This window comes from Furipterus horrens, unplaced genomic scaffold (assembly GCF_987537825.1).
Source record: "Furipterus horrens unplaced genomic scaffold, mFurHor1.1.pri manual_scaffold_4, whole genome shotgun sequence".
Taxonomy (NCBI): Eukaryota; Metazoa; Chordata; class Mammalia; order Chiroptera; family Furipteridae; genus Furipterus; species Furipterus horrens.
Genome location: NW_028327174.1, coordinates 124,000,974 through 124,024,764, shown reverse-complemented (window position 1 = coordinate 124,024,764; position 23,791 = coordinate 124,000,974). Strand labels below are relative to the sequence as shown.

The 23,791-nt window shown below is 39.6% G+C and overlaps 1 protein-coding gene across 4 annotated transcripts in view; it reads left to right on the top strand.

The window, feature by feature from the left end:
• The window catches only part of SLC35D2 (solute carrier family 35 member D2), a 57,227-nt gene that overhangs the window by 15,108 nt on the left and 18,328 nt on the right, over positions 1-23,791 (top strand). For 2 of the 4 annotated variants that reach the window (XM_090274038.1, XM_090274036.1), the window contains exons 4-6: positions 11,667-11,734; positions 17,997-18,068; positions 18,940-19,008. In XM_090274038.1, coding sequence (XP_090130164.1) covers positions 11,667-11,734; positions 17,997-18,068; positions 18,940-19,008 — 209 coding nt within the window. The remainder of the gene's footprint in view (positions 1-11,666; positions 11,735-17,996; positions 18,069-18,939; positions 19,009-23,791) is intronic. The other 2 variants (XM_090274035.1, XM_090274037.1) reach the window with 2 other exon arrangements.

Genomic DNA, 23,791 nt, shown 5'->3' with positions numbered 1-23,791 from the left:
ACCCACTTCCGTATGGGACTAATGCCTCTCTAACTGTTGCCCTGGCTGTCGTTCCCAGAGTGGATGGGTCTGCGGACGTTCTAGGACTGTGGGGGTCCTTTAAACAAGTGGACTCTGCTGCGAGACTGGCAGTTTCTGCCTCTGTCCCAAACCCCACTGGTTTGCACAGTCAAAAGAAATGAGGCTTGATTTTCCCCGGTGCTGGGACCAGGAGCTCTGCGCAGTCTGGTGAGGAGCTGGGAACGCTCCCCAGGTGTTCCTTCTGACTTTTTAAAACGTGTAAATGTGCTTTCCGCTGGCCAGTCGCTGCTGCTGCTGCTGTTGCCACCACCACACCGTGTCCTCTTCACCCCAGCTCCGCCCCTCCTACCTGTCTGGATGAGTGTTTTTTCTTCATATTTTTGTTTGTTGGACGTCCATGCAGTTTGATTTTCTGGAACTTCTGGTTGTTTCTAGTTTTCAGGTAGTTGTACAGTATTCCCTCATGGGTATTACGTTCTAGACCCCCCCCAAGATAGGTGAAAATCTGCGAAGTAGGAACCTTAAATTTATTTTAGTATTTATATATATTTTAAAGCTTTTTAAAAAAAAGTATATTTTATTGATTATGTTCTTACAGTAGTTCCAATTTTTTCCCCTTCGCTACCCTTTGCCCAGTACCTCCCTTCCCTCCAGCAATCCCACCCCCCTTAGTTCATGTCCATGGGTTGTGCATATACGTTCTTTGGCTTCACCCTCTCCTATACCATTCTTAACTTCCTCCTGTCTATTTTGTACCAACTGATTATGCTTCTTAATCCCTGCATCAGATCCTCATTTCTCCCCTTCCCCCCTCCCAGCTGATAATCTTCAAATCATCTCCTACCTATGATTCTGTTCCTATTCTGGTTTGCTTAGTTGGATTTTGTGTTTATTTTTTAGATTCAGTTATTGATAGTTGTGAGCTCGTTGTCATTTTAGTTTTCATAGTTTTGATCTTCTTTTTCTTAAGTAAGTCCCTTTGACATTTCATATAATAAGGGCTTGATGATGATGAACTCTTTCAGCTCCACCTTGTGTGGGAAGCACTTCATCTGCCCTTCCATTCCAAATGATAGCCTTGCTGGATAGAGTAATCCTGGTTGCAGATTGCCTTTCATCACATTGAATACTGCTTGCCAGTCCCTTCCTGCCTGCAAAGTGTCGTCTGAGAATCAGCTGATAGTCTTCTAGGCATCCCCCTGTAGGCAACTCTCCACCTCTCTCTCGCTGCCCTCAGGACTTTTGTCTTTATCTTTCACCTTTGGCATCTCAATCATGATGTATCCTGGTGTTGTCCCCTCTGGATCCAGCTTGCCGGGGACCCTTTGTGCTTCCCAGACCTGTATGTCCATCTCCTTCGCAAAATTTGGGAAGTTTTCCTCATTTTTTTCAATTCTTGCTTTCTCATTCTGCACTGGTTGACTGTTTTTTTCTTCCTTAGGTTCCAAATCACTGATTTGAACCCCGGTTTCCTTCCCTTCACCATTCGTTTTGTGTGGATTTTCCTTCATTTCACTTAGCATAGCCTTCACTTCCTATCTTATGCGTTTGCCATACTCAAGCATATCTGTCAAGCCTGTGAGCATCTTTATCACCAGTGTTTTGAATTCTGTGTCTGTTAAGTTGTCTATCTCCTCATCTGTTAGGTTGGCTATCTCCTTGTCACTTAGTTCTCCTGCTGGAATCTTGATCCGTTTCCCTTTTTGGGTCATACTCCTCATCTTGAGGTCTTCTGTGTTTATTTGTCTCTGTGTCTTAAGTGGAGCTGTCACTCCTGTTACATTGTAAGAGGCGGAGCCTTAGGTATTTATAGGTACAGGGCGACCTGTTTCACTATGGTGTCGTGCTGCGTACAGGGGAGGGGTCTGAGAGGGAACAACGCTGTTTGCTCAGCACTCACCCCTTTTTCAGGTACTTTTCCCACATCCATATGGGACTGGGGCCTCTCTAGCTGTTGCCCTGGCCATCGTTTTCAGAGTGGGTGGATCTGTGGATGTTCTAGGACCGTGGGGGCCCTTTAAACAAGCGGACTCTGCTGAGAGATTGGCAGTTTCTTCCTCTGCCTCAACAGCCACTGGTTTGCACAGTCAAAAGCAATGAAGCTTTATTTTCTCTGGCGCTGGAACCATGAGCTGCACAGTCTGCTGGTGCTGGTGCTGGTGCTGGGAGTGCTCCCCAGGTGTCCTTCCCTACTTTTTAAAACACGTGACTGCACTTTCTGCTGGCCTGCTGCTGTTTCTGCCACTCCTGCCACCACCACACCGTGTCCTCTCCATCCTGGCTCTGCTCCTCCTATTTGTCCAGATGAGTATTTCTTTTTTATATCTTTGTTGAACTTCCATGTACAGTGATCCCTCACTTAACGTGGGTATTACGTTCTAGAACCCCTACGATAGGTGAAAATTTGTGAAGTATGAACCTTACATTTATTTTAGTATTTATATATATTTTAAGGTTTTATAAACCCTTCCCACACACTTATAAACCATTCCCAGTCCCTTATTAACCTTTCCCACTCCCTTATTAACCTTTTCCACACTTTTATAAACACTACTTATGTTCTTACTCCCTCTGACATGGTCCATTCAGGCTGACTGTGTCCTTTCACACTAATGTTCTATGTTGCCTTCTCTAGAGAACTCTCTCTTTCTGGATCCCTGGAGCTACTTCTGCTCCTCACGTTTTATGGACTAAAGGTATTACCACTATCCCTTGTGTCTTCCCTAAAACCCCACCTAAACCTTCATAAACTGTCACTTTCTTAAACCTTCCTCAAATTATCCTTACTTGAGTCTTAATCTATTTGCTATTGATACCCTGATTGATACAGAGGCGAATCTTCATGGCTTTGTTAAGTTTTTCCTCCATGCTAACACTTTCATTTTGGCCATTAAAGATTAACATGTTAAAATAATCAAGTCAATATCTTTTGATGACCAAGCTATCCAGAATGAACAAAAGAGTATATTAGCTTTTCACTTACAGGAATATTTCCATTTTGCTCCGGCCAGGGCATCAAAATCCTAGATCTTACTTTCCCATAATGAAGTTTTCTTTGCTAAGCACCTCATTTTCTTTGGAAACCTGAAGTCAAGCTGAGACAACTGGGAGTCATTGGTGACATCATCTTCAAAACTTAAAAGTGTATCCCACGCAATGGAGAAATTATCATTATTAGTGCACTAATCTAAGTATGTGTCTAAGTCAGAACAGGTGTACTTTTACTGTTTATTTTCATTTTTTGCATGAATAGTTGAAAGATTAATTTTTCGTAATACTACCCATATTAAATCAACATCTGTGTGTGTGTGTGTGTGTATGGGTACATCTTTTCACTTCTCAGTTGGGTAAGAACCAGATCTCATTCCAAGGCTATGAAGAGTATCAGTAGTATTAGAACTGTGTTTTTTGACTTATAGTGTTGTTCTCTGTTACTTGCCTCTCAAAGGCCAATATTGTTTCTAATAGTTCTGAAAATAATGTATGTACTTTTCTGCCCTGGCTGGTTTAGCTCAGTGGATTGAGCGTTGGCCTGCGAGCTAAGTGTCGCTGGTTCGATCTTCCAGTCAGGGCACATCAGAGAAGGAAAACTCTGATTCCAAAAAACCTCCGCTGCCTTGCGGCATACCTCTTCAGGGGAAAGGCTAAGGGAGTAAACCCCGACAGAAAATCCGGAGCCGGAGTCCCTAAGGCGGTTTGATGTTGTAGTCAACACCGGCAACTCCTGCGGCGCACCTGAACCCAAGCTGTATCGACTCCGTCTTTCCCTTGGACCCTTCAGCTGCGAAGAGAGGGGGGGTCTGCTGCATGGGCAACAGCAGACCCTCCATATCACCCTGCCCAGGCTCTGTAGCTTCAGCTTCACTGGAGAGGACACTCCAGCGTCATCGCAAGATGTCATTTCAACACGGGAGGAGACAGATACCATGTCACTCCCGAGTGGGACTGCACAGCCATTCTCGGCGGTGCAGATAGACTCTTAGGAAGCTACACCATCGTCTCTCGAGACGGACGGCTGCCGCCGCCGCCGCCGCCGCCGACTTATGTTCTTAAACATATTCCACACTCAAACCTATGTCACTTTAACAACATACGTATACAGTACTGTAAAATTTTATATGGGTACTCATCAGTGAAGTATACTACAATTTGAATGATGAAGATGATGAATTAGCTGTGCAGTACTGATGACGATGAAGGTCATGCAGATGAGATGAATGTACTGCACAGCAAAGAGAAGCATTACAGCTCTTCTAAAGGCACCACTTCATCAGGCGCTTCTTCAGGTGGTGCAGTAGTATCTTCAGCCTTGTCTGTAACTTCTACTTCCTCTAAAGGCGTAGGCGCTGGTGCTGCTTCTTCTTCTGACTGAGAATGTTTTTGTAAACTGACATGGCACTGTTGATTGAATTTGCAAACTGCAATGAACGAACCATATGGGGATCCCGTTCTTCAGCCACTCATTGAATTTCTTTGGCCATTCTGACCATGGTTGCAAGGCGATCAAGTGTTAGGCCAACCTCCTCCTCTTCTTCAACCCATTGTTCGTCTTGTTCCTCATCCTCTTCTTCACTTGCTGACTTAGTCAGCTCCTCCAGGTTTTCGTCCATCAGCAGTTGAGAGTACACATCGATCAGGGTATTTACGTCTTCAGTAGTCAAGTCACTGAAGCCCTCTCCTCCCAGTATTTTTGCCACCTTCACAGCCTTATCCACCGCAGAGTGATGGATTTCATCAGGAGAGAATCCCTTGTAATCATGGACCACTTCTGGCCACAATTTTTTCCAGCTGGCATTGGAAGTCTCACTCTTCATCTCCTTTAAGGCCTTTTGAATATTTTGGAGATATGATGTAATTGTGTACTCGTGCCAGTAAGCCTTTTGTGAGAAGTCTTTATCTGAGTCCATAGCTTCAACCAGGTTTTGCAGGGCGTTTCAGGTGTAGAGCACCTTAAAAGAATAAATAACGCCTTGATCCATTGGCTGAATGAGTGATGTGTCCGGCGGCAAGAAGTCTATCTGGATGACATCATACGTCAGGTCAACAGCATGGCCTCCAGCATTGCCCATTATCAGAAGCACTTTGAAATCAAGGCCTTTCTCTGCCAAATAAACCTTAACCTCCGGGATAAAACATTGATGAAACCAATCAGTCTCGAGGAGTTTCATGATCCAAGCCTTAGGGTTGTGCATCTAGTACACAGGCAACACATTCTAATTTTTGTTTTTTAGGGCCCTTGGGTTCTTGGGCTTATAAATAAGCCCTGGCTTTATCATAAAGCCTGCAGCATTCCCACACATGATTAAAGTTACCCTATCTTTTTTGGGCCTTGAAACCAGGGGCTTTAGCTTCCTCCTTCATAATGACAGTGTGAGACGGCATCCGTTTCCAGAATAAGCCCGTTTCATCCATGTTGAAAACTTGTTCAGGCTTATGGCCTCCTTCCTCGATGATGTCTTTGAATGTGTTATTCATGTACTCCTTGGCTCCAGCTTTATCCACAGAGGCAGCCTCTCTGCAGAGAAATGCTCTTGAGTCCAAAGCATTTCTGAAATTTGTCAAACTATCCCTTGCTGGCACTGAATGGGGTTGGTCTGGTTGGAGAAGCACTCGAAGGTCCTGCTTCAGTGTCGTTGTCATTGTTCTCTTCTTCATTCTCATCACTGTTGTGATCCTCCCTTTTTGCTGCTAAATAGTCATACAGTTGCTTGGCCCTCATCCGGATGGTGTTTATATTCAATGAGATATTCTTTTTTCTGCAATCATTTATCCACACAGCTAATGCAGACTCCATCTTCACAATGATCTTATTGCGGGAAGTAACCACCCTCTTTGCTGTTTTGTTGAAAGACCTGATATTCTTCTCATCCTTCTTTATATAGCGAATCGTAGACTTATTGATCCCATAATGGCAGCCAACAGATGCATAGCTTCTCCCTTCCTTCAACATGCGAGAAGTTCCACCTTCTCTTTTATGGTAAGCATCTTCCTCTGGCGTTTGGGTTCACTGCCAGAATCCTTAGAAGATTTAGAACGTTTGGGTGGCATCACAGGGATTGCAATAAATTCAGTCTTTAAGGAAAATTTCACAAAACAACACTGCAGAGCAAAACTACACACAGTGATCAGAGGTAGGAATGAAGTGGACACGGCGAGATGCTGAACGTATGCGCACAGTGCGGGATAGCAGGCAGACTGATGCTACAGTTACTGAGCCAATCAGTGCCCAGGATACACAAGGCAATGCTCTGGTTGGTCGCCTTCCACCAATCAGCCAGTTGTGTGCCATGTACAGTCTCATACAGGCAAATGAGCTCGAGCGTACATCTCATTTTCGGCGTTATGTATGCGTTCGTCCCCCAAAAAATACATATTGTAAACAGTATGCAGTACTTTATTTCGATTTAATATTCTTTTAATGTTAGAATAATTTATTATATTTTTAATATATTTTTTGAAAATTTTTAGGCAAAAATCTTTAAAATCATAAATACTACGCATATAAATACATATACAGTACCACAAAATCCCATGATACAGCAAAAAAATCTGCGATAAATAATTAAATATGATATTTTTAAAAATCCTGCGATACAGTGAGGCTGCGATAAGTGTACCGAGATAATACAGAGAGGGACTATTGTATTCCTTCTTAGTTGTGGAGGGAGACACAGCGTGTCTGTCTACACGTCCATCTTGGCCGGAAGTTACCCCTTTTCATTTTTTAATACCCATTTGGATGTCCTCTTTGTGAAGTACTTGTTCAAGACTTGCCCATTTTTCTAGTGGATGGAAATCTTTCTTACTGATTTGTGTAGGAGTTGTAAAAAATATATTAATGATAGTTCTTTTGTTACTTATATACAATATTACAAATACATTTTTTCTCTTTGTGGCATATTTTATTTTCCGTGAAAAGGAATCTTAATTTTAAAATAGCTGAATTTTATCAGTCTTTTCCTTTATGATTAATCTCTATTTTCTTATTTAGATAATTCTACTGTGAGGCAATAAAAATATTTTTCTAGATATATAGTTTTTCAGAATTGGGTTTTTAATCTGCGTGGAGTTAAGTTTTGTGAATGGTGTGAGGTAATGGTTCAATTTCATTTTTTTCCTAAATAGGCACTTGGTTGTCACAGATTCAACTGAAAAGTTTGTCCTTAATATTGCGCCACCGTCATTCACATATGCATGGGTCTATTTCTGGGCTCTGTCTGCTTTTTCATTTGTCTATTTGTGTTTTCTGCATCATGACCATACAATCTTAATTTCTATAGTTTTAGGAAAAGTCTTATTATCTGGTAGAACATGTCTTTCCTTCCTTGTTCTTGGTCTTTCACATTTCTATATAAATTTTGGAAGCAGCTTGTCAAGCTTCAGAAAAGTAAACTTTTGGGATTTTGATTGGGATTGCATAGAAGCTGTAAGTCAATTTGAGATGCATTGACATTTTTAAAGTGTTGAATCTTTTAATATATGAACATAATATATATACACCCTCTTTTAACTGCCCTTAGTAAAATTTAATTATTTTCTTTGTAGAGTTATAATGTTTTTTGTTAGATGTATTCTGAGGTACTTTTAAATTAAATTAAATTAAATTTTTGTTATGAACTTATTTTTTAAAAATATGTTATTTGCAAAATTATTGCTTTTGTATCTGCAAAACTATGAACTATTAATCATAATTTATTGGTAGTTTCTCTTGGAAATTTCTACATTCACAATCAGGTAATCTGCAAAAAGTGACTATTTTGTTTCATTCTTTTCAACATTCTAACTTTTGGTTCTTTTATTTGCTTTATCTATAACATAGGACCTCTAGTGCAGGGCTGATAGAAATGGTAATACTGGGCATCTTTGATCTCAGAGGAAAAGTTTTAACAATTCACCATAAAGTATGTTGTTTGATGGTTTTTTTGTTTTGTTTTGTTTTTTTAGATTTTATTTATTCATTTTTAGAGAGAGGGAGGGAACCATTGATGTGTGAGAGAAACATCAATGGGTTGCCAGTCGTAGGCGCCCAATAGGGCACCCGGCCTGCAACCTAGGCATGTGCTCTGACTGGAACTGAACCAGTAACCTTTTGGTTTGTGGGACGACACCCAACCAACTGAGCCGCACCAGTCAGGGTTGCTGTTGGTTTTTTGTAGAAACCTTTTATCTTGAAGTCTCTTGCTGTTTATCTTAGTGACTCAAAACAATAAGCATTCCCTGACTGGTGTGGTTCAGGTGGCTGGGTGTCCTTCTGCAAAGCTATGGATCACTGGTTTAATACCTGGTTGGGGCACATGCCTAGGTTTTGGGTTCGGTACCCAGTCACTGGGGGTATGAACGGGAGGCAGCTGATTGATGTTTCTCTCTTGCATCAACATTTCTCTCCCTCTATTGCTCTTTCTAAAAATATATAAATAAGAAAAAAACAACCCAGTAATCATTTAATTATTTCTCAGTTACTGCGGTTAAAAAATTCAGGAAGGTCTCAACTGGGCAGTTCTGGCTAGAGCTCCTATATAGTTGCAGACAGATTATGTCAGAGCTGAAACAGTGATGAGGGTGGGGGTTGGTTAGTGCAGCTGGGGGCTGGTTGTATATCTTTCTTTTCCAATCTCAGGCCTCTCCATGTGGTCACGCTTGTAGGCTAGTTTGGGTCTCCTTACAAAATGGCAGGCACAGGTATTCATAATGGTTACACACTGGCTAAAGTCTTCAAGGGTGAGAGAGTATTCCAGCAAGGAAGTCCCAGACTGCATTGCTCTTTATGACCCAGCCTTAGAGGTCACATAGAATCATTGCATTTGTACATTGTTAGTTAAAATAGTCCCACCCAATTTTAAGAGGAAGGGATGTAGACCCTACCTCTGGATGGAAGAGTCAAAGTCACATTTTAAGAGCATGTGGAGTGAGAGATATTGTTACAACCATCATCTCTGATTATAGATTTATTTCTGTCAGCTTTTTGTTTTGTTTTACTTATTTTGAGGCTATATCTTTAGGTTCATAAAAAGTTATCGAAATAAGTTTTTCTGGTGAAGGAAAGTGTTTAATTACATGAGGTGGCCCACTTCTGTTTCAGTTCTAGTATTACTCTGGAAATTACAAGAGGTACAACTAACTTATCAAATTCTAAAGTTGATTAATAACTGTACCCCCCACCCCCAACAATGCCAGGACTTTTACCCATTTATCTCTCCTCACAATTTATATGCTTTTGCCAGCGGATACTTTAATATATACTATACCTTTATTTAAATTTCACAATACATTTTATTTTTAAAAACTATCAGTGTTTCTTAATATTGTCAACATAAGAAACAGTCAAACCTGTAGAGAATTTCTGTGAGTTTATTTGAGCCAAACTGACAACAATTGCCAGGAAGCAAAACCTCAACCACTTGTGGTAATGCTCTGGAGAATGGCAGTTTTGCACCTTATTTTATACATTACTATCAAAAGAGGAGGCATAAGTGGGTTACATGAAAACCATTGGTGATAGATTAGGTAGGTGGGAATAAGCAAAGTGGGGAAACCTCTGGGACTGGATAAAAAGTAAAATAATAGACACATCTTTTACATAGGTGTGTACATGATAGTAACAGTCAAAAATTAACATAACAGTAACAATGAGGGGATCGGTGGTCTCCCCCTGGTGCAATGCCTGTGCTTTGAGGGGTCTGGAAAAAGGAAATTTGACATTCCAAAGGTATGGTATCGGTATGTTATTGTAGATGCCAAAAGATGACAGACAGGCTCAATTAAGATAAAGTTGACATTTGTTAGGAAAAAAATACCAGCCTAGGACATGACTTCTCACCATGACCTGCTTTTAGTTGGAAAGTTTTTAATTTCAGATCATCCTGTGTGGTTACTTTAAGTCTCTCAGTTTGTAAGACCACCACACAGGCCTCCCAAGCTTGTCAGGTTTAGTATTTGGCCCCTTTTCTTCCACAATGTTTACCCGGGTATTTACTTCTTCCTTTGCTTTTCTTTGCTATTTTACCTCACACTTCACATTTTCCTCCTGATTGAAGCACCTACTTAAGAATTTACTGCTGGTGGTGAAGCCCCCTAGTTTTCATTTGTCTGAACGAGTCTAAATTTTTCCTTTGTTGTTGAAAGGTAGTTTTGTTGGCAGAATTTTGAAGGTGAACTTCTATTGTTTCTCTGTGGGTTTCTGTTCTCCCTTTAAGTTTTGACCTGAGAATTCCTATTTTTCCCGTTATTTTATGCTTTTATGAAGGTGTTGTAAGTTATTTTATCTAGCATTTTTAATTGTTTTCAGCAGTGGGATTAGTATAAATAATTTGGCCCAGTCACCAGAACTATGAGTGTTGTTTTATTTTGGAAATGAAGGCAGCTGATTCTTTTCAATGCCTAAGACCCTTTAAAGTTGTGATATCACCAGTTGCGTTATTGTTGAGTCAGTTGTAGGCTGTTAACCAGAATGTTGATGAATCAATGGGAGGGTCCTGGATCCATTAGCCTCTCTTTCTCAAATCTTCTTCCTTGTGCATATCTCCTCATAACAGAGTTCTGTAACTTTTTAGGCACATGACACTTAGTATTTCAGAACCCTTCAAAAGATGCCTTATCTGAGTTACATGCTTACTGCCTTTTTAGTGGAAAATGAAATGTTAGAATCACCTTGATTGCTATGGACTATTACATCAGTTAAAAAGTTCTTAGGCATGGAAACAAGGAACAGACTGACAGTGACCAGAGGGGAGGGTGGAGGGGAAGAAGGAGGGAAAGAAAGGGAAGGGTTTAGTCAAGGAACTCAAATGAATGACCCATGGTCATGAACAACAGGGTGGGGATTGACTGTGGGAGAAGGAATGGGGTGGGTGGGGCAGGGGAGAGCAATGGGGGAAAAATGGGACAACTGTAACAGAACAATAATAAATTAATTAAAAAACATGAAAAGTGAAAAAAGTTCTTAAAAATTATCATATGTGGAAGGATTTTTTTTTTTTTCACTTAAGGAATACTAGGTCTTACATTTTGTTTCTTCAGTATGTTCTGAACAATATATCTCTTGGCAATCAGAAAATAATTCAGGAACTCAGAGCTCACAGTAAATCTAATTCAAGTACAGGGTGTGGATGTGCATTGTTTGACTTACGCAGATAATTATTTCTGGCTTTTAAAACAAAGTAACTTGAAAGTAATGTGGCTGGTGTGTAGGTCTTTTGGAAGGGGTCACCAATCTTGTGACATTCCAGTGAGAGATGTGAACCAACTTTGCCTTTGTCCAGAAGATGTGCACAGAATACAGAAGTTTGCACACCTTTTTTACAGCCTTTTGAACTTCATGCATAAACTATAAACAACCTTAACTCACTAAGAGAGGTCCTTGTCCAGAGCCTTCCTTTAGGAACATAGTCTATTAATATGGGCAAGGTCAAGATTTCTGTTTCTGTCCAGCTCCCCCATGAATATGGATATCAATGCCCACCTAACTATCTGGATCATGTGTAGAAACTTGTGAATGTGTTTTGGATTCTGCGGAATTCACATTCATTACAGAGAAAAGAACTCAGAAGCATTTGCTTACTGCTGGGGAGTGAATGTCACCATTTTTATATATGAAGGAAAATACGTTACTGGAATTCTAACCAAATATTCTTTCTTTTTCATTGAAGCTGTTTCCCCTGCCTCTCCTCTACGTTGGAAACCACATAAGTGGATTATCAAGCACAAGTAAATTAAGGTAGAGTGCAGGATAATGGCCGATGGGGGGTTCTTCACTTGTTTGCTTCTAATGGTACAAAGGCCACGTTTGATTTTTCAAGATATTGCTTGCGTTACATATAAACATAATAATATTTAATAATTCATAAAATAAGGTAGAGTTTTGAGTTTAATTTGTTAATGCTTTTAGAAATCTTAAAACTGATTTTTTTCTTTTTCTTTTTTTTTGGGGGGGGGGTTATGTTCCAGTCTGACAATAGAAAGAGATCTCCAGAATTAAGATACAGAGGGGGTTATTTATTCAGGAAGAACCATTTATATAAGTATGGTTCTGTGTAACTTTTGGTTTCATCACAGTTTTATAAAAGCAGAAATATTCTTTCAGATTTGTTACAGGAAAAAAAAATTAACAGACATTATTTTCAAGTGTGTGCTATATACTTCTGAAATTTGCATTTAAATTTATTTCAGCATCCTTTAATTGTTTGTTAAAAGTAACCGTAAAAATAAAAATGGAAGTGTGGAAAGACCCAGCCATCCTATAGATCAGGAAACTTGGTGTGAAATATGTAGCCTAATGAACACACATCGGAATCACTAATGTTGGGACAGAGATATAAATAATGAAGTTTGTGCAAAGGGTGACAAAAATAGAGAAAAACCTGCTTGTGTAGTGAGAGTGGAAAAGAGGCAGGTAGGAGGTAGACCAGAAGGAGAAGGACATACAAAATGGAGAAGTGTGAAATTTGGCCTGTTGCCTTTCTCTTGTTTTGAAAGGAAAGGACAGGTGTGGTTATGAAAAAAATGTGAAATACTGTTTTCAGTTATACATTTTCGTTGGTTTGTTGTTTTCTTCTGGGATCAGGGCAATAATTTTTTTCTTAATTACCTCAAATTTGTTTTAAGGCTTCCTGTGATAGACATTATCATGTATCCTCTTGGCCTTTCTATGAGTTCACCTGAGTTCTGGGTGGTGCCGTCAGCTAACAATGACAGCCGGCCACCTCTCACATTGTGTGTCTCTGCCTCCCATATGAGGGCTTCTCTTTTTTTAGTGATCCTAGTGGAAACAGCTTTAAAATTTTTTAAATTTGTTGGGGTAACATTGGTTAATAATATTATAGGATGTACAACTTTATAATACAACATCTCTATACCCTATTGTGCACTTACCAGCTGATGTCTAGTCTCCTTCCTTCACTATATATGTGACAACCTTTACCCTCTTTGTCCTCCCCTCAGCCCCCTTCCCTTCTGGTAACCACCATTTTGCTGTCTGTATCTGTGAGCTTTTTTTTTTTTTTTTTTTTTAAGATTTTATTTATTTATTTTTAGGGAGAGAGGAAGGGGACAAGAAAGAGAGGAGAGAAACATTGAATGGTTGCCTCTCACATGCCCCCAACTGGGGACCTGGCCCGCAACCTAGACATGTACCCTGACCTAGAATCAAAGGGGCTACTCTCACTTTGCGGAATGACGCCCAACCGACTGAGCCACACTGATCAGGGCTTCTTTTATGAGTTTTTTGTTTGTTTTGTTTTGTTTCTTCATTTGTTGCTTTTTTGTTTTATATTATGTATATGAGTGAAGCCATATGGTTCTTGTACTTTTCCATCTGACTTATTTCACTTAAGATTTCTCCATGTTGTTGCAAATGGCAGTGTTTTATCTTTTTTTGTGGCTTGGTATTATTTCATTGTGTATATGTACCACATATTCTTATCCGGTCATCTGTAGAAGGACATTTAGATTGTATCCATGTTTTGGCTATTGAAAATAATGCTGCAATAAACATAAGAGTGTGTATGTGTATATATACATATACATACATACTCTTTATATATATAAATAAGGGTTTTCAATTTCTTTCAGTAGATATCCTGAAGAGAGACTGTTGGGTCACATGGTAGCTCTATTTTTAATTTTTTGAGGAACCTCCGTACCATACCAGTTTACATTCCTACTAGCAGAAAAGAGTCGTTTCAACAAATGGTGCTCAAACAATTGGACAAAACACAAAAAATGGAATCTAGACACAGGCCTTATACCTTTCACAAAAATTAACTTGAAAATGATCACACACCTAAACGTAAAAAGTAAACTATAAAACTTCTAGAAGGAAACTTAGGAGAAAATATAGATGACCTTGGATTTGGCAATGAGTTTTTAGATACAACACCAAAAGCACAATCTGTGAAAAAAAAAATGAAAGCAGAACTTCATTAAAATTTAAAGCATCTGTTCTGAAAGACTGTGTTAAGAGAACAAAAAGACAAGCAACAGACTGAGAGAAAATATTTGTAAACACTTATCTGATAAAGGACTTGTATCAAGCAAATGAAAATGTATGAGTTCTTGATGCAAAAAAACAAATAAAAACAATTCTCATTGGTTACCAATGAAAATGACAGAACACTGATATTTCTCTGAACATTTATAAATGATGTTTTTATCCTGCCTTTTCTGTGTGAAATGGTGAAAATTTGTTTTTATTGAAGAAGTTTACACAATAAATATAGAAGAGGTAATATAGTTAGAAAATCACCATTTTGCAATTTGTAGTGAAATAATGGGTCTAACTAATAATCATCAATGGATACTAAACCCATTAGGTGAAAAATTGATGTTCACTTGTCCAAGCATCATTTTTTCAAAAGACTGCTTTTTCCCTGTTGTATTGTCTTGGCACCCTTGTTGAAAATAATTGACCATTATTGTAAGGATTTATTTATTTTGATTTTTATTTATTTATTTTATTTTTGTTTGTTTGTTTGTTTGTTTATTTATTTTTAGAGAGAGGGGAAAGGAGAAAGAGGGGGAGAGAAACATCACTGTGCGGTTGCCTTTCACTTGTGCCCCCAACTGGGGACCTGACGTGCAATCTAGTCATGTGCCCTGACTGGGAGTTGAACCAGCAACACTTGGCTCTCAGGCCGACGCTCAATCCACGGAGCCATAGCAGCCAGGGCTAGGATTTATTTCTTGATTATCGATCCTATTCCAATGATTATACGAATATGTCTGTCCTTAAACCAGTACTGATTATTGTAGCTTTGTATTAAATTTTGAAATTGGGTCCACCGTCTTTGTTCTTCTTTCTAATTATTGTTTTGGCTTTCTATTTTCCTTGCATTTTCATATTAATTTTAGAATCAGCCTGTCAATTTCTAGGGGGGAAAAGCCAGCAGAGATTTTGATAGGGATTGTGTGAATCTATTGGTTCGTTTTGGAGAGCATTTCTATTTTAATGACATTAAACCTTCTGATCCATAAATATAGGAATGTCTTTTCATTTATTCGTCTTTACTCTTTTGACAATATTTTGTTGCTTTTAGTGTATGAGTCTTACATTTCTGTTGTTAAACTTATTCCTAAGAATGTTATTCTTTTTGATGCTATCGTAAGTGGAATTGTCTTAATTTCGTTTCAGACTGCTCATTGCTAGTGAATATAAATGTAACTGGGCAAACCGGGGCTTGATACATGACCCAACAATTAGTGTTGAAGGAAACAGGTTTTTATTAACAGGGTTCTAACCTTGGGAGTGGGGGCTAGGAGCACACCTGCTCAGAGCCCTTCTCTCCTATGGGACCTAGCACTTTCCTTGCTCCCCAAAAGGCTATAAGCCAAAACCATGTCCTGAAGTTCCCCATATCCTTATATTTTCTTAAGTCAGCTGCACAAACAGATCTTCAGCCTGTCTGGAAAGTGCCCTTGTGGGTTTCAGAGTCTCCATCCTCTTGTCGCAGCTCTCTCCTTCAGGATCTGGGGTATGTTGTTCTCAGCCTCCACGTAGTGGTTCAGGAAAACATGTGCCGTGTTACACTGGATCATGGTGGAGTCCAGGGAGGCACATGTCCCAAGAGAGTGGCTTCTCTGTTTGTCCTTCAGAGAAGCTGAAGTCTGCAGTTCAGCATCCCTGCACACAGTTTAGCTCCAAGCATCTCCCACGAATCTGTGCTTGGTTAGGCAGGTCCCTGCACAGCTCCATCAGCTCTGCCATTGTCTTCTGACTCCAAACCTCATGGTGTGCTCTTACTTCAAACCCTGTAGTTATGCCCTTACACAAGACCTCATAGTCGACTCCCATCTACCACCTTTAGCCCATGTGGCTTTTACCTCCTTCTCTCTCAGCCAGCCCTTATTTTAAATGCTTGACCTGGAACTTCCTATGTGACCTCATATCTGGCCCTTCCTGTGATGTGCTACTTTTTCCAGTTCCCCTGTATCTTTTACCTTCTTTCAGCTGCCCTCTTTAGTCAGGGCAAGAGCTCCCTGTGACATGGGCATCCGCCTCCCCTGGCTATATCGTGAGTCACTATATGCTCTTAAAGTTCCATATACCTTCTGCCCTGGGCAGCAGTCCTCTTCCTTCAAGAAAGGTATGACTGTTAACTTGCCATTGTTATGCAAAGTATCTTGAACATTGTAACATCCACTTCCCCCTTCCTCCAACCAAGGGTTGTGAGGAATATGCTCTATTTTCAGGGAACCCCTACTCTGCACCCTGTTACATAAATACAACTTATTTTTGTATTTTCATTTTGTTTCCTGCATACTGCCTTAACTCTCATTAGTTGTAGTAAATGTTAATAAAATTTTTAATACAATTTATTTTTTAGAGAGATGGGGAGGGAGGGAGAAAGAGAGGGAGGGAAGCATCGATGTGAGAGACAAACATCAATGTGATGGAGAAACATCGATTGGTTGCCTCTGGCATGCTTTTGACTGGGACTGAACCCAAAACCCAGGCATATGCCCTGACCAGGAATTGAACCAGCAACCCTTCACTTTGCGGGATGATGCCCAACCTACTGAGCCACACTGATCAGGGCTATAATAATTTTTAAATGACTTCCTTAGTCTTTTCTATATATATCATCTGCAAATAAAGGTAACTTTATTTCTTCCTTTCCAAACTATCCTTTTTTTCCCTCTTGCCTAATTGCCTTGTCTAGAACCTCAAGGAAAATGGTGAATAGACTTAATGGTGAGAGAGAACCTCCCGTCCTATTCTTGATATAAGGAGGAAAACATTTAACTTTTGATTGTTAACTACACCTTACCTGCTTTTAAAAGGCATTATCTAAAAATATTTTTGAAATTAATTGAAAATAACAAGACTTTTATTTGATTGCTTTGACAAAGGTAGTTCAAACTAGTCTCTTATCTTTTTTTCTTCAAGCTGTTTATTAAGAAACAAAAGACTCAGAACTTTTGACCCTACCCCCTTTCCTGCCCAAGGGATTAATCTATCAAAATATATTTAAGTGTGGACATAAAATTCCTGAAAATCCTTCCCACACTTGGTCTCTGGTTATTGTGCTGCAGTTGATGTGAAATCTCTCCTCAGGTCGGGTCAGGAGGGGCTGGCCACTCCCCCTCTGGATTGTGGCTCTGACTTTCTCCAAGCTCACCACCTTCTGTGGGTCACATTTGGAAGCAAGTGGAGAGGGCCCTTCTAGCCCTGGCGGTCTGTTGGCTGTTCATTGAACTGTGTCCTAAAATCTCTGGGTTTTAAGAGTCGGTGAAAGTTTCTTAAGTATTTTTTTAAAGCATAGAATATAACCTCATTACATAAAGTTTTGGAAGAAAAATCACAAGTAATTCTATCTGCTAACACACTACTTTAAATATTCACTTTTCCTCTTTTATTTTTTTTTTAATATACAGAATGTACCTTGTTGCAATTGTAGACTCTACATAATTTTGTATCTTCTTTATTTTATTTAATACTTATTTTCTAGTAGTGGTAAAATTATCATATATAATGTTTTCTTAGTGTATTTATCATAATTTATTTAATCGTTGCTTTGTTGTCTGACACTTTGTTGTTTCTGATGTTTTTCCCAAAGATACTACTACTGCAGTGAACACTTTTGGGCACATGGTTTTTTTCTTTTATTTGAATTGTTACTTAGGATAAGTTCCCCAAAAAGAAGTAATTAGGTCCAGGGTTAGGCCCATTTAATGATTCTTGATACATAGTCCCAATTTGTTTTGCCAAAGAGTGTTTTGGTTCTCACAGTGTACTAATTTTAGCACAATTTTGTAGTAGTTGGATATTATATTGTTTTACATAGCTAACAGGTGAAAGTGACATGAAATTATTTAATCTCCAGTTTTAAAATTATTTATTGTGATATTTTTAGTAGTATACATGAGAATTAGGTTAATTCTTCATATTTAATTTGGAAAATTAGTGCCTTAATTAAAAATGTAAAACATGTTAAAATTTTTTTGGCACCCAGTCTTATTCTACTTAAATCTTTTCCTGACAGCTTGCCGATGTTCACCGTGCTCAGGAAATTTACCATTCCACTCACTTTACTCCTGGAAACCATCATACTTGGGTGATTTTTGATTTTCCTCTGTTCCTCTGATGCCCTCTTTCCCCTTCCCTGCAGTATTTTTACCTAGCAAATTCTCAACATCTAGTCCTCTTTCCAAATAGTTGATTTGAATTGTTAGTAGCAATAATTTAAGGACAAATAGTGTGTTAACTTAAAAGCAGTCTCCTGTAATGAGTGATATTTTAATCATAATTTTACATTTAGACAAATAATACATGCTTGTGGTAGAAATTTATTTTTTTAAAAACCCAACAACCCCTAAACAGATGTAAATCTGTTTTCTGAGCCAGATGATTTTGGAATACAGAGGAAAAATTGTCCATGTATAGATCAGGAGGGGAGACAATCAGGGACATTCGTTCTGATGCAGTGATAATGATGTAATATCAGAATGAGTTTATTTTTATAATATTGGGTTAGAAGTTTTTCATAAGAATACTCAAACTGACATCCAAAAAGGTAATTCCTGATTTTGCTGTGAAGATTACTTAGCAATGAAATTTGGATGATGGCCCAATTTTATCTTAATCTTTGGATGCTTGATATAAGTACAAACCAACTAGACCCACCAGCAGGAGCTGTTCTGCATTTTGTCTCAGCATCTCTCTAGTGAGAACAGAGAAATACGTTTATAATTAGATTAAGATGGTTCTTAAGTAATGTAGTAAATCTGGTGTGATTTACTAATCTACTTACAGATACTTTTAATGTTTTTTCTAGGTAAAGCATTATTCATTTGATTTTAGCTATAAAACTGTGAACAATATTTATATTCAGTTTGTTTCAAAAATATGTTCTATATTATTTTACTCTTCTCCTCCTCCTTTCTTTGATCTGTCTCTCTACCTACCCATCTGTGTATTTATTACAGGAAACAGTATTCCCTGAACATCGTTGTCAGTGTCTTTGCCATCATTCTCGGTGCCTTCATAGCAGCTGGGTAAGACTTTGGACAGTTTCTGCTCAATAACTTCTTTGTGTCTTTGACAATAGGCCCAACACCATTCTCATTTTTTATTTTCCATCTGGCTGCCATTGAATTGAGCAGCCAAGAGACAAATCTGTCCATGTTATAGGAACCTCCATATGTTCCTGTGAAAGTCAAACTGGATTCCATGTTGGCCAAAACATTTCTGAGAATATATAAAGAGAGCATTATAAGATATTAATACAGCATTTCTTCATAAAAAGGAGTGAACTGTTTACTTTTATTACTGAATGTTTGTCTTCAATATAAAAATTTTACCTGAAAACTCCTTAGGCATTTGATTAAGAAGAATAGCAGATTTATTAAGACCTTGAATGCTGATTCATTTTCTCATTCTGTGATGCCTTAGAAGTCAGTATTTCCAAGGTGGAATACTCTCATGAAATGTCTTGTAATGTCTGGGATATGAGCCAGCAATACCAGTGCATGACTACTACCTTGCTCACTAATATGCAAGACCAGGAATGAGAACTCCAAGTTTGCATTTGCAAGCAGGCACCCAGACTCCTGTCTTTTATAGCATGGTGGTTACAGCATGTGGGCAGTTATTCCCTGGATTTAAAATTTAGTCCTGCCTCTGTCAGCTTTTTCTCAGCCTCCCTGTGCCTCAGTTTCCTCATCTATAAAGTAAAGATTATAATAGAAAAAACCCCACCTGAATGAAGGAAAGAAAGAAAAGGTTAGAGGAATTCCAATTAAACTAGTGTCCTTAACTCATTTAGAAATAAGAGTTCTGGATCATTACTTGCAAAATAAATAAGGGTATGGTTTACAGTGCCCAGATGTCTGGGATCTTATTCTAGCTGCCTCAGTTACTATCTATATAGGCAAGGACAAGCTATTTAGCCTCCCTGTACCCCAGTTATTTCAACTGTAAAGTAGGGATTAGAATAGCATACACCTAATAGGTTCCTCATGAGAAGTAAATGAGGTAATAATAAACTAGGGTTTACACTAGTGCGTGGCCAGGTCAACAAAAATGTATTGATTGTTTACTGTATGCCAGGCATCATTCTGGGTGCTGGGGAATCCAGCAGTTAACAAAACAGATAGGAATTCTTGCCTTCATGGAGCTTCCATTCTAGTTGGTGGACAGACAATAACTCAAAGAAATAGACTTAAAAATATAGTGCACCAAGACTTCTGGTCAAGATGGAGGCATAGGTAGGTATGCTTCACCTCCCTCCACAGCCATAAGGATTATTTCTACCTCAAAATAAACAGAACTACCAGGAAACTGAACTGTATGGAAGTCCAACAAACAAAGATTTAAAGAAGAAATACCCAGACAGGTAGGAGGGGCAGAGCTGAGGTGGAGAGGATGCAGTATGGTGGTGGTGGCAGTGTTGGCTGCAGCAGTGGCAGCTAGGCAGTGGCTGTGGCTGGCAGGCAGAAAGTACAGTCACACATTATAAAAGATGGGAGGGACACCTGGGAAGTGATCCCAGTCCCAGACTGACTGCGTAGCTCACAGTTCCAGCGCCGGGAAAAATAGAGCCTCATTGCTTCTCCTGTGAAAATCAGTGGGGGTTGGGACAGCAGAAGTAACTGCCAGTCTCTCAGCAGAGACTGTTTGTTTAGAGGGACCCAATGGTCCTAGAACATTCTCAAACACACCCAGTCTGAGGACCACAACCAGGGCAACAGCTGGAGGGGCAGCAGTCCCATATGGGAAGTGGGTGAAGTGCCTGGAAAAGGGGCGAGTGCTGAGCAAGTGGCATTGTTCCCTCTCAGACCCCGTCCCCGCATACAGCATGACAACATGGTGAAATGGGTTGCTTTGCACTGATGAATACCTAAGGCTCCACCCCTTACAATGTAACAGGTGTGACAGCTCTACCTAAGGCACAGAGGCAAACAGAGGAGGCTGCCACGTTGAGGAGACATGGAAGTATGGCCCAAAAGAGGGAACAGGTCAAGGTTCTAGGGGAGAACTAAGTGATGAGGAGGTAGCCAACCCAACAGACACAGAGTTCAAAACACTGGTGATAATGATGCTCAGAGCCTTGACAGACATGATTGAGTATGGCAAACACATAAAGGAAGAAGTAAAGGCTATACTAAGTGAAATGAAGAAAAATCCACATGAAACCAATGGTGACAAGAAGGAAGCTAGGGTTCAAATAAATGCTTTGGAACAAAAGGAAGAAATAAACAGTCAACGAATACAGAATGAAGAAATAAGAATTGAACAAAATGAGGAGAGGCTTAGGAATCTCTGGGACATCTTTAAATCTACCAACATCTGAATCATAGGAGTGCCAGGAGGAGAAGAGGAAGAGCAAGAAATTGAAAACTTATGTGAAAAAATGATGAAAACTTCCCAAAATTGGCAAAGGAAATAGACATACAAGTCTAGGAAGCACAGAGAGTCCCAAAAAAGCTAGACCCAAAGAGGACCACACCAAAACACATCATAATTAAAATGCCAAAGGTTCAAGATAAAGAGAATCTTAAAAGCAGCAGGAGAAAAGAAGAGAGAGTTACCTATGAAGTGGTGCCTATAAGACTACCAGCTGATTTCTCAAAAGAAACTTTGCAAGCAAGAAGGGGCTGGCAAGAAGTATTCAAACTCATGAAGAGCGAAGAGCAAGGACCTACAACGAAGACTACTCTATCCAGCAAAACTATCATTTAGAATGGAAGGGCAGATGAAGTGCTTCCCACACAAGGTAAAGCTAAAGGAGTACATTGTCATGAAGCCATTATTATCTGAAATGTTAAAGGGACTTATTTATGAAAAAGAGGATCAAAACTGTGAACATTAAAATGACAACAAACACAATTATCAACAACAGAATCGAAAAAATAAAAACAAACTGAGCAAACAACCAGAAAAGGAACAGAATCATAGGTATGAGGAGCATTTGGAGAGGTATCAGCTGGGAGGGGGAAGGGGGAGAAATGGGGAAAAGGTGCAAGGATTAAGAAGCATAATTGGTTGGTACAAAATAAGGGGAAATTAAGAATAATATAGGAAAGGGTGAAGCCAAAGAACTTAATATGCACAGCCCATGGAGATGAACTAAGGGGGAAGGGGACTGCTCGAGGGAAGGGAGGTACTGGGTGGAGGGAAACAAAGGGAAAAAAATTCGGACAACTGTAACAGCATAATCAATAAAATATACTACTCCTCTCCCCCCAAATATAGCACACCAAATGGTGACAGACAATAATAAGTCTTACTATTATAAGTGTAGAGACCAAAGTTTATTATTTATGTTTTCATGTGTCTCTTGCTCCTCCCCAGTCCCGGCTGAGGCTTAGTGCAACCCCTTGAAAGCTGGCCCTGGTGTCGGCACTGTTTCATCCCTGTGGTATATGCCAGTACAGACGTTAAGCAGTAGCACTCAGAGCCTGCTTTAGTCATGAAGACTTTTGCTCTAACAAAATCAGATGAGAAAAGTACCTAAAAAAGGGGGGTGCTCTGTTGTAAGCTCCCTCTTCCCACAGCACCCCAGTTATCTACCCTGGGCAGCCTCTCTCTCTTCGGTTTCTTCAAGCTCAATTTGAAAACCATTGACTTAGAGCCAGTTGGAAGACTTAAAAAAAAAAAAAGGTTTATAAACATGTCTGTAAGTTTTTAATGAAAAGTGGCACTTCAGTAGCTGTGTGTGTGAGGAAGCACATTCCAGAACCAGTTAGTAGAAATTCAGCTCATACTTAACATACGTGATACTCTAATGAGCTGGAAGGGCAGCTGGTATTACTTAAGAGCCAGCTTGGAATAGTAATTCTTGACTTTCCCCTTTCTCAGCACCCACAGAATGGAGAACATACTGGTGGGTGACAAGTACAGTTCTTAGCTTCAGGCCAGCTGAGACCCCACCCTTCTCTCCTCTCACTGAAATTAACTCATCCAAATGCAAGTAATCCTAGAATGGACTCAGTTGGATCAGCCAGTTAATGTTGCTGTAACAAACAGCTCCCACATTTCATCTTGATTGTTTAACATATCAAATGTATTCTGCTCACACCATTCAAACAAACCAATACCAGTTAAAGCTGTGTGTGTGCTCTGCTCAGTCAGTGTAGCTGCTCTGGGATCCAGGTTGATGGGACCCTGCCTCAAAGGGGGCGTCTCACTCATCCAGGCTGGAAGTGGGCATGTGGGGAATTGTGCACTCTCTCTGCAAGCTTTGGCCCTGAAGTGAAAAGTGAGGTGTTAATTCCTCTTACATTTTATTTGCCAAAGCAAGTCATGTGTCCAGAAAAAGTTGAAATAGAATGTCTGAACAGTCCTAAATGACAGCCACAAAGTGGAACCATGAATCCGCTCATTTATAAACACGTAAATTCTTCTCAAACTTCTGTGCTTTCACTACTGGCCTAAACAAATGATGTTTGAAACTGCCTCATCCTCTAATCCCCAGAGAGAGACCTGAGAACTCTGGAAATTCCCTCAGGCTCTCTGAGGAAGTGAGCAACACCTCCCTTCATTCCTCTAGAAACCTGGCTGTTTGCTCATTCAGTTCTTTGCCAGTTAAGGGAAAGGCCAACTTTCAGTCACTGAGCCTAACATGAGTGGGCGGGAGGTTTGAACCCTTAAGAGACTCTATTTATGTGAGTGAGCCAAAGAATTCTGCTTTGTGATCTAAAATTAACTTACATTCTCACAAATACATTTGTAGATAATAGTGCTAGTGGAAGCTTCAAGCAAAGTCTGGTTTAATTTGTGTTCAGATCTTGATGCAATTTTTGCCTCTCTACTTCTCTTTGGTTAGAAATAATCTTA